Source organism: Chenopodium quinoa, unplaced genomic scaffold, assembly GCF_001683475.1.
Source record: "Chenopodium quinoa cultivar QQ74 unplaced genomic scaffold, ASM168347v1, whole genome shotgun sequence".
NCBI lineage: Eukaryota > Viridiplantae > Streptophyta > Magnoliopsida > Caryophyllales > Amaranthaceae > Chenopodium > Chenopodium quinoa.
Genome location: NW_018744128.1, coordinates 964,824 through 979,048, shown reverse-complemented (window position 1 = coordinate 979,048; position 14,225 = coordinate 964,824). Strand labels below are relative to the sequence as shown.

General features: G+C 34.1%; 3 protein-coding genes across 4 annotated transcripts; 2 read left to right on the top strand and 1 right to left on the bottom strand.

Annotated features, from left to right (window-relative positions):
* Positions 1 to 2,307: 2,307 nt before the first annotated feature.
* On the top strand, positions 2,308 to 5,439 carry LOC110692726 (pentatricopeptide repeat-containing protein At1g20230-like). Its single transcript, XM_021869771.1, has one exon. It carries the CDS (start codon positions 2,476 to 2,478, stop codon positions 4,600 to 4,602), a length of 2,127 nt encoding a protein of 708 aa, XP_021725463.1. The 5' UTR covers positions 2,308 to 2,475; the 3' UTR covers positions 4,603 to 5,439.
* Positions 5,440 to 5,572: 133 nt separating this feature from the next.
* Positions 5,573 to 10,749, top strand: LOC110692725 (vesicle-associated membrane protein 724-like). Of its 2 annotated transcripts, XM_021869769.1 has the most exons (6): positions 5,573 to 6,725; positions 9,144 to 9,391; positions 9,498 to 9,642; positions 9,839 to 9,959; positions 10,053 to 10,115; positions 10,220 to 10,749. In XM_021869769.1, exons 2-6 carry the CDS (start codon positions 9,190 to 9,192, stop codon positions 10,367 to 10,369), a joined length of 681 nt encoding a protein of 226 aa, XP_021725461.1. In that variant the 5' UTR covers positions 5,573 to 6,725; positions 9,144 to 9,189; the 3' UTR covers positions 10,370 to 10,749. The 2 variants fall into 2 exon arrangements, with proteins under 2 accessions (XP_021725461.1, XP_021725462.1); XM_021869770.1 differs by lacking the exon at positions 5,573 to 6,725 and having other exon boundaries at positions 7,541 to 9,391.
* A 1,541-nt stretch (positions 10,750 to 12,290) lies between these two features.
* On the bottom strand, positions 12,291 to 14,225 carry LOC110692852 (cold-regulated 413 plasma membrane protein 2-like). The gene is given in 5 exon segments (XM_021869934.1): positions 12,291 to 12,344; positions 13,175 to 13,333; positions 13,336 to 13,459; positions 13,562 to 13,669; positions 14,044 to 14,225. Coding segments are annotated over 5 exon segments (627 nt in total).

Here is a 14,225-nt window from a genome sequence, read left to right as displayed (position 1 = left end):
CAATTTAATGTATTTAATTTTTAAAATTTAAAATATAAATTAAAATCCTTTCATTTTCAGTTAACGTATTATTTGCATATATTTACTCATCATATTTTAATATCATCATTATGAGGTTTGTAATTCATAATATTTATTACTAAATTATAATTGTTTAATTTTCAAAAATTAAAAACGTTGCTATTACTAACGTCAAAGACTCAAAGTTACTTTGCTATTATGATTTGGCTTTATTACAATGACTGAGGATGAGATTTCATGGTAATATTTTAATGCCAATTTAAATGATTGATTGGGGTTACAATATGCATCTTGCATGGAGTTACATGAAGTAATACTCTACCAGTGCAATGTACATAATTCTTGGTTTTATAATTATGTTGCTTTTGAACATCAATTTGATATACACAATTTTTAAAACAATATCTCACATATTTGGAAAATATACAAAAGTCGGGTATTTTGATTATATAAGCTTCTACTTCTTAATACGCAGATTAGGGAGTGTATAAGTTGGGGTTTTATCCTAGGGATGACGCACCGTTTACTCCCTGCAATTTGTATTAGAGGGCGTAAATTGTCTTGAGGAGAGCTGAAAGTAATCCGCGACTCACCCTACTAAATTTCCAGATTAATTTTTACTTTATATTTCTTTATTTTTCCATTTTTTTCCTTGTATTATTTCCAATAAAGGGTATTTATAATATATTCTACTTTATAGGGTACCCATTTGGTCAAAGGAGATGCAAAGGCAATTAGGCGTAGTAGACCTTTTGATTCCATGGGCTTGTTGATGTTGATCTCTTTATTTCAAAATAGATGACCAAATTCCTAATGAAAATATGTATTTTACATAGAGAATTAAAGGGTTTGCGTGGTAGAAATTTTCAATATTATTTGGTTAGACTACTACAGGAGGAGGGGTGATTTTAGATGGAGAGCAAAAATTAATGCAAAACTTAGATAAAACTTATAAAGTGCAAGAGAGATTTTTACGAATGAACTTTTCAGAGCTTAACTGAAAATAAAATTTTGACCTACTCAAGATTTAATTAAATACCAAAGTACTTAACTACTTAGATTGTTGTCATCAAAACCATGGAGCATCAAACTCAATTCATACAATAAATAACATACTTCGTATAAGATTGAGGATAGAAGGACAAGGAGAGTGAAAAGAGACAAGGCATGCATGTGAATATGTGATTTGTCTGAAATTTTTTCGTGCAGGCGTATTGTACCATGCTTGGTGCATACGGATTTTTAAATTTTTTTCTTAAAAGGCGGAATGAACATATAGTTGTTTTGTAATTAATATATAGCTGTTTTGCAAAGAACATATAGCTGTTTTATAAAGAACAAACAACTTTATGTTCTTTTTATATATCTAAAGAACATTCGTAAAATTAATAAAGAACATGATAATATAATATGATGAACATTATTTTTATTCAACCACCATAATGTAAAGACAAAATTCAAAGAACATTTCAAAATAAACAATGAATATTATGTCACAAATAAAAATACATTATACTGATAATCAAAGAACATGGAGATAAAGAACATTATTTAACAGTATGTTCTTTTTCACTCTAGGTATATGTTCATTACATTTTAATAGTATGTTTTTTTCACTCTAGGTATATGTTCATTACATTTTTATAGTATGTACTTTTCACTCTAGGTATATGTTCATTATATTTTAATAGTATGTTCTTTTCACTGTAACTATATGTTCATTACATTTCTATAATATGTTCATTCCACTTTTTTTTTAAGAAACGTATACACCAAGCACGGTGCATACGCCTGTAGGAACCATGCTTTGGATTTGTCGCATAAATTGATCAATTTAGCCAAGCAAGAACATTGATTTCGTGGTTTCACCCATCAAAAGTGACAACAAACAATCAAGTAGCTAGATGTACATCAATATAAGAGGGTGCACTTAAGGATCGCACTAAAATAGGCCAATTTGAGGCACAACACGACCCAACACGAAAGAAGCAAGACACAACATGGACATGATTTAGGCACAAAACAACAAGCTAACTACTATGTGTAGTGTCAGACCGTGGACCGCATTTATTTTAGAGAAGCACGACAAGACACAACACGATTCAGCATGACAAAAAAAAAGTTAAAGAACACTAAAATCATTGAACTTAGTTTAGGCATGTAAGCACGACACAATGACACGTGGGCTTAGGCCGACCTTTTGAAAATTTCAACACAACACAGTCATAGGGCAGGCCTAACTAACTCCAAAACACGCACTTAGGTTCAGCATGAGACATGGTTCCACACAACCCACTATCATCTTTATTGCATTCGATACCTAGTAGTCCACCAGCCGTAGTCTATAGATGGCTCCGCCGTGGCGCGTGGGAAATTTATATCATACGAGAGGCGTTGCAAATAACTAAAAAGTGAAAGTCGTTATTTCAGTTAAGAGCTCAAGCATTATAGTCGATGATTTTTTTTTCCGCCAAATTCATCTGCTATTCTGGTAATCTACCGCTCCACTATCTAGAAACTATGCGATTCAAAATACCCAGTAATATCTCACCTCATCTAGGAGAAAAACTGCTTAAACCCATTCTAAATTCGGGCGATTTAAGTCGTGCACGCCAACTGTTCGACAAAATTCCTGAACCAAATCTACATTCTTGGGCAAACTTGATTTCTGGTTACACAAAGCAAGGTTATTCAAATGAAGCAGTTAAGTTGTATTCTATATTCAGGAAGCAGAACATTCAGCTGCCTGATAGGATACTGCTTCTATCAGCTGTCAAGGCCTGTGCTGCATCTGCTGATCTTTCGAAAGCGAAAGAGATTCATGATGATGCTGTTAGGTTTCGGTTTTTGTCTGATCTTACTGTGGGAAATGCGTTGATTAATATGTATGGGAAATGTAAGTGTTGTGAGGGTGCTCTGTCTGTTTTCAATGAGTTGCCTGTCAGGGATGTTATTTCTTGGACATCGTTGTTGTCGAGCTATGTCAGTTGTGGGTTTCTTGGGGATGCTTTGATTGTGTTTCGTGAGATGGGATTGTGTGGATTGAGACCGAATGAAGTGACGGTGTCTTCAATTCTGCCTGCGTGTTCTAAATTGAAGTGCTTGGATTTAGGTAGACAAATTCATGGGTATGTTGTGAAAGATGGGTTTGGAGAGAATACATTTGTTACTAGTGCGCTTGTTGACTTGTATGCAATCTGCTCATGTTTGAAAGAGGCTCAGTTGGTGTTTGATAGTATGCTTGTGCGTGATATCGTCTCTTGGAATGTTATATTATCGGCGTATTTCTTAAATGGAGAATCAGAGAGGGCTCTCAGCCTATTTGGTGAAATGAGAACACATAGGGTCACCTTAAATTATGATTCATGGAATACTGTGATTGGTGGGTGTGTTCAAAATGGTGAGAACACCCAAGCTCTTGAATTGCTTGTCCAAATGCAGGTTCAAGGGCTCAAACCCAATCATATTACCTTAACTAGTGCTTTACCTGCATGCTCAAACTTAGAGAGGTTAAGGAAGGGAAAGGAGATCCACGCATACATTTTTAGGAATAAGATTTTCGCTGACATGACAACCACAACAGCCTTGATTTATATGTATGCTAAATGCGGTGAGCTTGAGATTTCCAGTCAGATATTTAATATGATGCCTAGAAAGGATGCTATAGCTTGGAATACCATGATTATTGCAAATGCTATGCATGGGAGAGGAGAAAAAGCTTTGTTGCTCTTCAAAAATATGATAACTTATGGTGTTAAGCCAAATTCTGTAACTTTTACAGGGGTTCTCTCTGGTTGCAGTCACTCAAGACTTGTTGATGAGGGTCTTCAAGCTTTTCATTCAATGAGGGATCACTTTATTGAGCCCGACGCAGATCATTATTCAAGTTTAGTTGATGTACTCAGTCGTGCTGGTCGCCTAAAAGAAGCTTATGAATACATTCAGAAAATGCCCATGAAACCAACTGCTGCTGCCTGGGGAGCTTTACTTGCTGGTTGTAGAGTGTATAAGAATGTTGACTTGGCACGAATCGCTGCCAAGCATCTGTTTGAGATTGAACCTGACAATCCTGGAAATTATGTTTTATTGTCGAACATCTTTGTTGCTGGCAAACTGTGGGGTGAAGCTTCTAAATATCGGAGAATAATGGAAGAAAAGGGAATATCAAAACCACCAGGTTGTAGTTGGATTCAGGTCAAGAACAAAGTTTACTCATTTGTTGTTGGTGATAATAGCAATGAACAGAGTGATAAAATATCCCAATTCTTAAGTAATATCAGATATAAGGTCAGACTGGCTGGGTATTTGCCAAATACTGATTTTGTTCTGCAAGATCTGGATCAAGAAGAGAAAGAGGAAGTCTTATGCAACCATAGTGAGAAGCTAGCAGTTGCTTTTGGGTTGCTGAATTTAAATGGGGAATCTTCAATACGGGTATTCAAAAATTTAAGAATATGTGGTGATTGTCATAATTTCATAAAATTCACAGCCAAGGTTGTTGGCATACAGATCATTGTTAGAGACTCATTAAGATTTCACCATTTCAAGGATGGCTTGTGCTCTTGTCAAGACTTTTGGTGATTACTTCATTGTAAATCTAAAGGAGTAGCAAAGTATTCGGTGTATGAACTGAGGACATGACCTATCTCAAGACTTATGAGCTTCAAAGATGCTTTGGTGTTAGAAGTTCAGTTTGACATTTAGCTATTATGCTGTCAAGCAGCAGGGACACTTCTTTTCTGTTGTTGATAAGCATAGCACGCACAACTGATGGAAGAAAAGGCTGCTCAAAATGGAATGCTAAATTGCTAATTACAGGGGAGAGAGAGCATTTCAACCAAGTTTAAGGAGTTTAGGTAAAGAAAATTCAAGTCCGTCCAGTATAGTCCTTTTTATTAGAGATTATCATGGTTCATCAGGCAAACTGGAGGTAAAACCATCATCTTACATATGTATCCTGAATGGCCTGCATCATTTGAATGCTATCGACAACAAATTTAATCCTGGACTTTTGTTCTCTTGCTAAGGCCTCTAGCCATTCTATAAGATGTGGAAGTCTTTACGGATTTTCTTTTTTTTTTTTTTTTTTTCATATCATTCATGTAGGGCTGCAAAGACTATAACGTCGATGTGCTAATGTGCTTGAAACATAGGTCTTAGGTACTAGTGGTACCTCATAATCATAGAGATCTTATATTGGCTAACTTAGATAACATTAGCTAGCTAACTTAGATAACATCTGCAAACCTGTAAAACATGAAATTCATGTTTTAAACAACCAGCTATTTAAGCTTTCAGAAACTGGTTTAGCATTTGTGATGAGCTTAATCTGTAACAACATTGTGAGAATGTATATGTGATACATTTTACATCCATCTCAAGGATCTGAGGATGGAACTATCTTCCATGGGCTGTTCTGTACAAAATCCTAATGCTTGAGTTGAATCCCCCCACCCACCCTCCCCCCCCCCCCTCCTTCCCGTGGTTCTCACTTTCCTGGCTCAACCTAAGGTACAGTTGCTTAGGTTGGAAACTTGAGCTGCATATTTGGTTTCAATTTTTGGGACTTGATTGCAACATGTTTTTGTTGGTTTAAGCAGAATAGGTTCAAGAGGTGTGTTCCTATTTACCAATGGTGCAAGCAGTTGTGGCTGATCCAGATTTTTGATTTGATGCAGGACATGAGCTTTTTCAGAAATGAAAATTCGCAAGTCTAAGAAGTTGGCTCTTGAGCACAATCACAGACTCACGGGCTGTTTTCTCCTTGGGATTATCAAAATCGCCTTTAAGATTGTACTCCGTAACAAATTGAGTGCAATCATCATTAATTTCATACACAAAAATACAAAATGTGATGTTGCTTAAGCCGATAATACAATTCATACCAGACTTCCATGTTCACATCGTTCTGGGCCTTTGTCGTGATAGTGAGGAAGACTATGCAAGACTACCACTGGCTCCTTTGGATGATGGAGTGTTATTCTTCTTGTTCAAATTTCTCCTCAAGCTTGCAATGCCTACCAAGAGCATGTTTGGTTCGAGTATCTTTTGGGGTGGGAATGGATTCAATTCAACCATTACCAATACAAAGTGTTTGGTTAGAAGGTTTAGGTAGCAATTACCGTTACCTAGAGGTAATTGTTTCCACTATTATATGTTACCTCTCTAAAACCTAAGGTAACAATTACCCTTACCTTCCTCAAACAAGAAGAAAAGGAGCTATGAATAAGTGATTCCTTTCCATGGTTAAACCAAACAAATGGAAAATTCCTCCCTCTTATTTGTTTCCTTTCCACTCAATTTCCAATATCTATACCAAACGCCCCCTAAATTGTTACAGTTGTAACTACCTCTTTGGAGAAAATATCATATGATGGGACAAGTAATTTTCCAATGAAGCTGTTTGGCTTGCCAACTGTTAGAAGTCGCTTAATAGTGAAGAAGAGCAGAGTCCTACTACCACCAGAAAGCTGAACTTCAGAGTAGGATCAAATGAGGTTTTTGAATGGTTCCTTTACCTCATTATGTAAGTCAAATGATACGGGAGTTTAGCATCATGGAACTTTATTGGAGCTATGTTCATACCCTCAGTCCTCAGATATTTGGTGTATATGTTCGGATCAAGGCAGAATTTTGCCATACTGTAGTCAATTTCACGCGAAATCATTAAACACTGATTGACAATCCAGTTCCTCATCTTCAAGGTAAGTCTTTCTTTAGATCTCATCACATTTTAATCTCTTATGAGTTCAATTAACAGTAGCTTAATATTCATTACACATTGTTTGCATAAGTGATTACATTTTCTGCCGGTTTGATGAGACAGAAAGTTCTAAATATGCTGTATTATACTATGAAGCAGTTGGTAAAAACCAATCTTTTAGCATAGCGAAATTATATCTGCACTAGACCCTTACAGGTTACTTAGAAATTCTAATACGGGAAAAAAAGAAGGGAAGAAAGAGAAAGAAAAGGGAATGATATTTTGCACTTTTCTTCCAAATATATCAACATTGGAAGTATTGAGGAGTGAGGGAAAGAAAGAAAGGGATGAAATACCTCGCTTTCTCTTCCCTTCCTTCTCCTCCAAACTACACACTATTAAAAACTTTCCTCAATCATATAATAACTTGCTAGATATTCAAAACCGAATTCATGTCATCAGTAAAAGATGAGTCTGTCATCATCTATCACGAATCAGATGCAACATAGCAATGCAACTGATTTGGAACAGAGATGGTGTATATTCAATGTCAGGGTACTCTGCATTTCCAAAGGAATTATTGTGTACTAATCCAATGGAGCAGTATAGAGTCCCTAGTTTTCCTAAAACAGATGATCTAAAGCAAATTTCTGTATGTACGTAAACAACTAAATATTCATTTTTTTTTTTTGACAGGAACTAAATATTCATATATATATATATATATATATATATATATATATATATATATATATATATATATATATATATATATATATATATATATATATATATATATTCTCTTAACCTCTGCATTATTGATAGGCATGATTCTAGGCTCTATCTTAGGCATAATATACTTAGCTGTTGACTAGATAATTAAAGATTTTTACAAAAATTACAAAAACTCTAATAGATATTTTTTTCTTTCCTTTACCTAAAGGCAGGACAATAAATCATCACAACAAATATTGTGTGAATTCAAATGTAATACGCTTTCTACCAACGTGTAAGATTTGAAACAAGAACTCTTATTATCTAGCCACATTATACGTCTAGGTTGGACACACGAGTTTATATTTGTTGAAAATGATTTTGATTTTGATACAATACAATTATTAAGTGAGACTGCCTAATAAGAGATCCAGGCAACTTACCGAGGCAATGTGCGTGAAGTGAGATCTAAGGTGGTGAGATCAAACTCAACGCACACCCTACATTGAAGAAAGACGCTCTACCAGCATCTGCTTCGCCAGCAATTGCCTCAAGGGTTTACCTTAGAGGGTTGCATGAAGGGTTCTTTATTATTCTCTGCTATTAAAACTGAGAAAAAGAGCTTAATCTAGGTAGTTTGGGTATTTTGTGGCTAAATGAGTTGGACAAAGAGATAGGATAAGAGTCATACAACAATAAGAGGTCTTCATTTATTGGCCACTTGAGGCTAATATTGCTAGTAGTTCCTCTAATAGTTTTTGTATTTCACACTATGAAGTCCTTGTCACTTAGTGTAGGTATAACCACCAGTTTTAATAAGATAATTACTGTAAGTAGATTATTTATGCTCCCTAAAGATAAATGCTATCCCCTTCAATGATAAAGATCAAATAACTGATATTTGATATATCTTTGTCAAAAAGAAAAAGAAAAAAAAAATTGATATAGGATAAGTAACTCCAACAAAAATGAGGTCAATTTTAGAGTAGATAATGTGAAAAAGGAAAGGATGAGTATATTTGAAAAGAATCTTGAGTTTTAATCATGAAGATTGTGATTTTCCTTTGGGTTAGAGTTCAAACTTGTCTCTAGATGCAAAGAAAGTTCATCAAAGCTTAGTCAACATTATAAAGGCTGCGTCGCTGCGCTGTATAATTTAATACTCATAGGTTATAAAAAGAAATTAATTATAAATTCTTGAGAAATTTTCAAAGAAATAATTCAGAATTTTCAAAGAAATAATTTTCCTTGCAGGATGAGTAAATGTATTACTTCACCCCATTTATAACTGTTTATCAAATAGGCCGCGAAAGTGCTTGCATATTGCATATTGTTTATATGGAAAATAATGTCTTCAAAAGTGAATAGCTTGATGGCGTGAACCCAATGCTAACGATATTTTGAATCCAATATGTGATGTTCCTTGGTCAAGATGACCAAAATATTGAACAAACCTCGTCAATTAAACTAATAATTATAATCTATGCCTTTTTTGTTAGGAAAAGAAAAGGTCTTCTTAACCCAACGCTGATAGATTTTGAAACAAGACAATTTCAACATCTGATTTTTTCAAGTATTATTTCTATAAGTTAATCAAGAAATTTCAGCTTCAAATATATACAGATTAAAGAAGCCAAAGTTAATAGCAAGGTATATACTGTATGTATTTTTTAGAGCTCTTTCTAAAACTACTTGCCACTTGCAGATTAAGCTAAGAAACCTCCAAATTCTGGTACTTTGGGGATAATAACATGGGACAAGAATGGATTGTATACAGTTTTGTAGCTCGAGGGGTGGTTATATTGGCTGAGCACACCACCCGACCTAGCAACTTACCGAGCATTGCTGCTCAATGGCTCGAGAATCTCCCTGCTGATCCTCACAAGAAATTCACCATGAAATACGATGGCCACACTTTTAATTTCCTAGTTGAAGAGGGATATGGGCCATATGGTAGTCATTACATTCCAAAACAACATTTATTTGTTAGAATATAAGGAGTATGCTCTAAGTAATATGCTTATGCTGCTGCTATGTATACTCTTTTCCAAATGTGCAGTTTACGGTGTTGTAGCCAGAGAAACTGTGGGAACACAACAGATTCTATTCGAGTTTCTTGACCGAATCAGACAGGACTTCAAGAAAAGATATGGTCATGGTGAAGGGGATGCTGCCACTGCAAAAAGTCTCAGTAAGAAATTTGGGTATGTTAGTCCTTGCCAAATAGAATACCGAAACCCATATATAAAATTTGGTATGCATGAAGATAATTTGAAGTGAATTTTAATTTCTAAACAAACCAAATAAAGGAATATGGAAGAAAAAGTTTCTTGAAAAAAATATGTTTCCTTCAGTTAACACAACTTTTATGTTACTTATTTTTTCTGGTATCATGAGCAGGCCTATAATGAAGCAGAATATGCAATGGGTTGTTGATCATGCTGAAGAAATTGATAGGGTTGCAAAAGTGAAAGCTCAAATTTCCGAGGTCCAAGTTATCATAACCGACAATGTAAACAAGGTAAATAAGTTTGAGACTAATGAAGGAAATGGATTTGCACGATTGCAATGTTTTGAGTTTGACGCTTGTGTGTTTAATAACTTTGTATTCTAGATTCTTGAGAGAGGTGAGCAAATAGACACTGTTGTAGACAAGGCTGAGAAACTACATGATTCGGTAATTCATTTATATGATACTCCATCTATCTGAGACACATACCGCCTTTTCTTAGGAGGATTGTGCAATTGCTAATATATGTACTTAATTCTTTGTTGTTTCAGTCTCTTGAGTACAGAAATAGAGCAATAGAGATAAGACGGAAGATGTGGTATCAGAATGCCAAAATAAAACTAATCATCCTAGGAGTAATTTTTCTGATTTTGGCATTGGTTATTTGGGCTTCAATTTGCAACGGTTTTAATTGTAGCTGACCGCTGTGCTTTGTGGACACTGGACTGGCTGTGTATATGGGTATGGTGTAGAAGGGCACATTGTCAATATTTGATTTCATGCTTTTATGTCAATTGTGAAGTTTTCGGTTTTGAATGTCAAGTATTTTTTCTTTTTGGTACTTACAGTAATAATTATAAATGTTGCTATTATTCTGCATTAATAAAGTTCCAAGGGTTTATACACTAGTTACTCTAAAAGAAGGGGGAAATTATATCAACTATTGAGCAAGTGATAAAATTCATAAAAATGAGTGACAAATAGCTTTAATAAAGGATTGTAGGTCACATGCCTTCAAAAAAAAAAAGGACTGTAGGTCATATACTTGTATTTTTTCTATACAATTTTTCAAATTTTTGTTGTTCCTACCCGATTCACCCTTTGGGCTAATTCGAATTCGAAGCTTAGTTCCGGGTATACAATTTTCCGAATTAAAAGTTGTCCTAAAACTATGTGAGATTATGTAAGTGCAATTGCTCACACATTCCACTATCATTTTATTTCGAAAAGTCAAAATGCATAGGATGCTTTTTAATATCATTGAGAGAGGTAAGTTGCACCTATATCTCTATAGTTTTAGAATTTGTTATATACACTCGGGTGCACCGTACACCTAATTAACTCAGGGTTAGTTTTTTCTCTTCATTTGATGGATAGTTGAAAAACAATCATCAAAATGAGAATAAAATACTCATGAGTGTACAGTGCACGCGGGTCTATGCAACAATCATACATTGATATATTGATTTTGATCATATGATTTGATTTGAGTCATTTAAATTATTATAAATCAAACCATTATGCTGACTCAACTATTTGATACATTGATCTACAGTAATCACATTAACAATCAAGTTTAGTCGTTTCAATTCAATTCCATTCAACATCGATTATCTAACAAGTCAAATAATTGATTAAGGATAAATAGTGTCTGGTGCCAAGATTTAGGGCATCACTACCATAAGTTAATGTGTTCGACGTACCCAACCTAGATTCTCCTTTAAAATTTCTCGAATTTCTATTCAAAGTAAAAAGAAAAAATAATGACAATCCATAGCTTAAAATTATCTTAATTAAATCATCAATACGGTATCTATTCAACCCAAATTCTATTATACTTTAAATATTTAGCCCCATGCTCAAATCATGAAACCGTAGAGGCAAATCAAACTAACCCTTGTTCATTTAATTTTCCCTTATACAACATGGTGATTACTCATTACACATCATTATTTCATTAGACGAGCGTTGAATGGAAAAAACTACAAGTGGGGAGATGGGCCTGGGCCTGGGCCTAACTTAGACCAAATGATGAGTAGTTGACTTTGAACCCTAATCCTTAACCCTAATACCCACCTCTTTTTTTTAGACTTTACCTATAATTACTCCTCCTTCTTCTCCATTTCTCTTCCAATCTTTCTCTTCCTTTCTGACTCTTCATTTCCAATCCATTTTATTTTTGTTTTATTTATTTGATTTCTTCCTATATTTTCTCAATAGTTCCTTTTTATTTAATTTGTTTGTTAGGTTTTTGGAAAAAAAATTAGTGTAAAAATCTAAAGAAATTGTTGATTTCTCATTGATGATACAAACAGATGACGAGTCCGATCCATTCTTAATATTGTGACGACAAAACGAGGCATTTGTCTGAGAGGAATCATACATTTCTTCCTTCTTTTTCTTTAATTTTAATTTCATGAAATCTTAAAGTAGTAAATTTTCAAAAATTTAATTTGCAATTTCAGGGATTTTTTATATATGATTTTTCCAATTGATTAATTTTTCTGGGTGTTTGTGATTGCTTAAAACTTTAAAAGGGAAGCAAAAGCAGCTATGATGAGAAAGTAATTACACTCTCATTAAATTAATGAGAATAGTATAGTTATTCTATGCTATTCATGATTATTTATCAAGCACTTTTGAGCTGCAATTTCCCCCTTTCTCTGTTTTTTCAACCTGAATAAATTTTTAATCTTGATAATTTTTAGTTAATATTGATCCGATTGTATAGTCTTTTTTAATGAATAAATTACTGGTATAACGTAATGTTAATGTACCATTAAAAGGTTTTTACAAAACCATATAATGATTTTCCTATGATGAGCAATAATGCGTTTTCATTTGATGGGATATTATGTAGGGATTTGTTTTACTGTTTAGAAATGTGGTCCATCATTTTACTTTACTTAAAATGAAAGTTACAATAAAAATAATGGTACTTTAAATCTTTAATGGTGTTTGCAAGAATGCAACACATTGAATCAAAGAAATTTTCCGAAAGTTGGGGTAAAAAAGCAGTGATTGTAAAAGTTCCTCGTTCTGAATTGCTATTTTAATGGCATGATAGACTCATCTATACACCCATAGAATATGAGCGTTTTACCCCGCTTTCAATCAGTTTTTGGTTTTAATCAAAATATTTTTGCTAATTTTCTTTCAAAAAAATAGTTAAGCTAATTTTGGTACAGTATATAAAGTACTTTTGTAATAATTTTGAATAATTATGGAGTGTTAAGAGGATTATACTTTTAGATGCCTAAAAATATTATAGATGTATCATTTCTCGATAAGGATTTATAATAGTTGATGACATTAATAACAAAAACTGGACCGAAAAAAAATATTGGAAGAAATTAATGAAAAAAAGAACACTTGATGAAACAAAATATTGGATGAAAATCTTTTAATCACCTACTGTATTATACTAATTTAACAGAGGTAATAATTATGACAGTGTATAATGTAAACGGTGAAACTTAATGAGTCAATTATATCATGAAAATAACCATGGACCAAATTGTATTGGAAATTCCATGGCTTTGAGTGAACGAATTTCTGAGACCACCAGTTGCCCTGATGTGTTCTTGCAGCAAATAACACCCTATGATTAACAGAATTACAACTCCCATCCAACTATCCTTTAATTTGTGTCAATTGTTATTTCGTAAATGATTTCATGAGCTGATACAAGGAGTATTGAGTTTAGAAGACGATATATACCTGGGAAGCGGCGGTGGAAGAATAACCTTAGAACAACCGCGACAAAAGCAATCCATTTCCCAACCTCACCACTAAGACATGTAATTTGTGGGTTAGTTATGTGATCAATGAAACCATTATAGAAGGCATGGTGCTATATGATGTAAGGAATAGAGAAGGAAAGGAAGAAAAACCTTAGAAGGTAAAAGGGGCCAGAAGGAAGACTGAGGAATATGTATGGTACTAAGAGTGATGTGAGCATGTTGGTTTTCCAATTTGTGCGATCCAGGATCAACAAGTAACTGCATTAACATTGGAAATGTTAAGTTTCAGCGTTAGCAAATACAAGAAACATTTACTTTGAATGTATAATTCTCATTTACAACTATAGTCGATGGTGTTAATTAATTACGTTACTATGGAACGAATGACCTAATTAGGATTGAGTAGATATCAATAAAGAGAGACTACAATCTATAGTATGAACGATCTAATTAGGCTTGAGTAGTTTGTAACAAAGAGACTACAAAGGGATAGAGTTTTATCCAACATCGAACAATTGCCATTTATATAATACAATCTATTGGAGATATATTATTAGACCCAACACGCGACAATGATCATATGGTACATAATCAATAGGCAATTGAATTGCGAGGAAAAAACAAACACTCACATAGCAGCCAGAGAGGCTAGCCATCTAAGAAAATGAGTTCCAAATCCTGAAGTACCGCCGAGTCTAGTAGCATCATGAATGAGTGTCATGATAGCGATCTTGAGCTTATTGATGTCGGAATTGATCAAATTGGCCGCTGCTAGTTCAGTTGTCATTGCCATATAATTCACTCCTCTGCCCAT

What these genes read in the sequence shown, in the direction of transcription:
- LOC110692726 (XM_021869771.1), top strand. Translation starts at nt 2,476, where the DNA reads ATGATTTTTTTTTCCGCCAAATTCATCTGCTATTCTGGTAATCTACCG.
- LOC110692725 (XM_021869769.1), top strand. Translation starts at nt 9,190, where the DNA reads ATGGGACAAGAATGGATTGTATACAGTTTTGTAGCTCGAGGGGTGGTT. An exon ending in AGTCTCAGTAAGAAATTTGG is followed by an intron (nt 9,643 to 9,838) that starts GTATGTTAGTCC and finishes TATCATGAGCAG; the next exon opens with GCCTATAATGAAGCAGAATA. An exon ending in TAACCGACAATGTAAACAAG is followed by an intron (nt 9,960 to 10,052) that starts GTAAATAAGTTT and finishes TTTGTATTCTAG; the next exon opens with ATTCTTGAGAGAGGTGAGCA.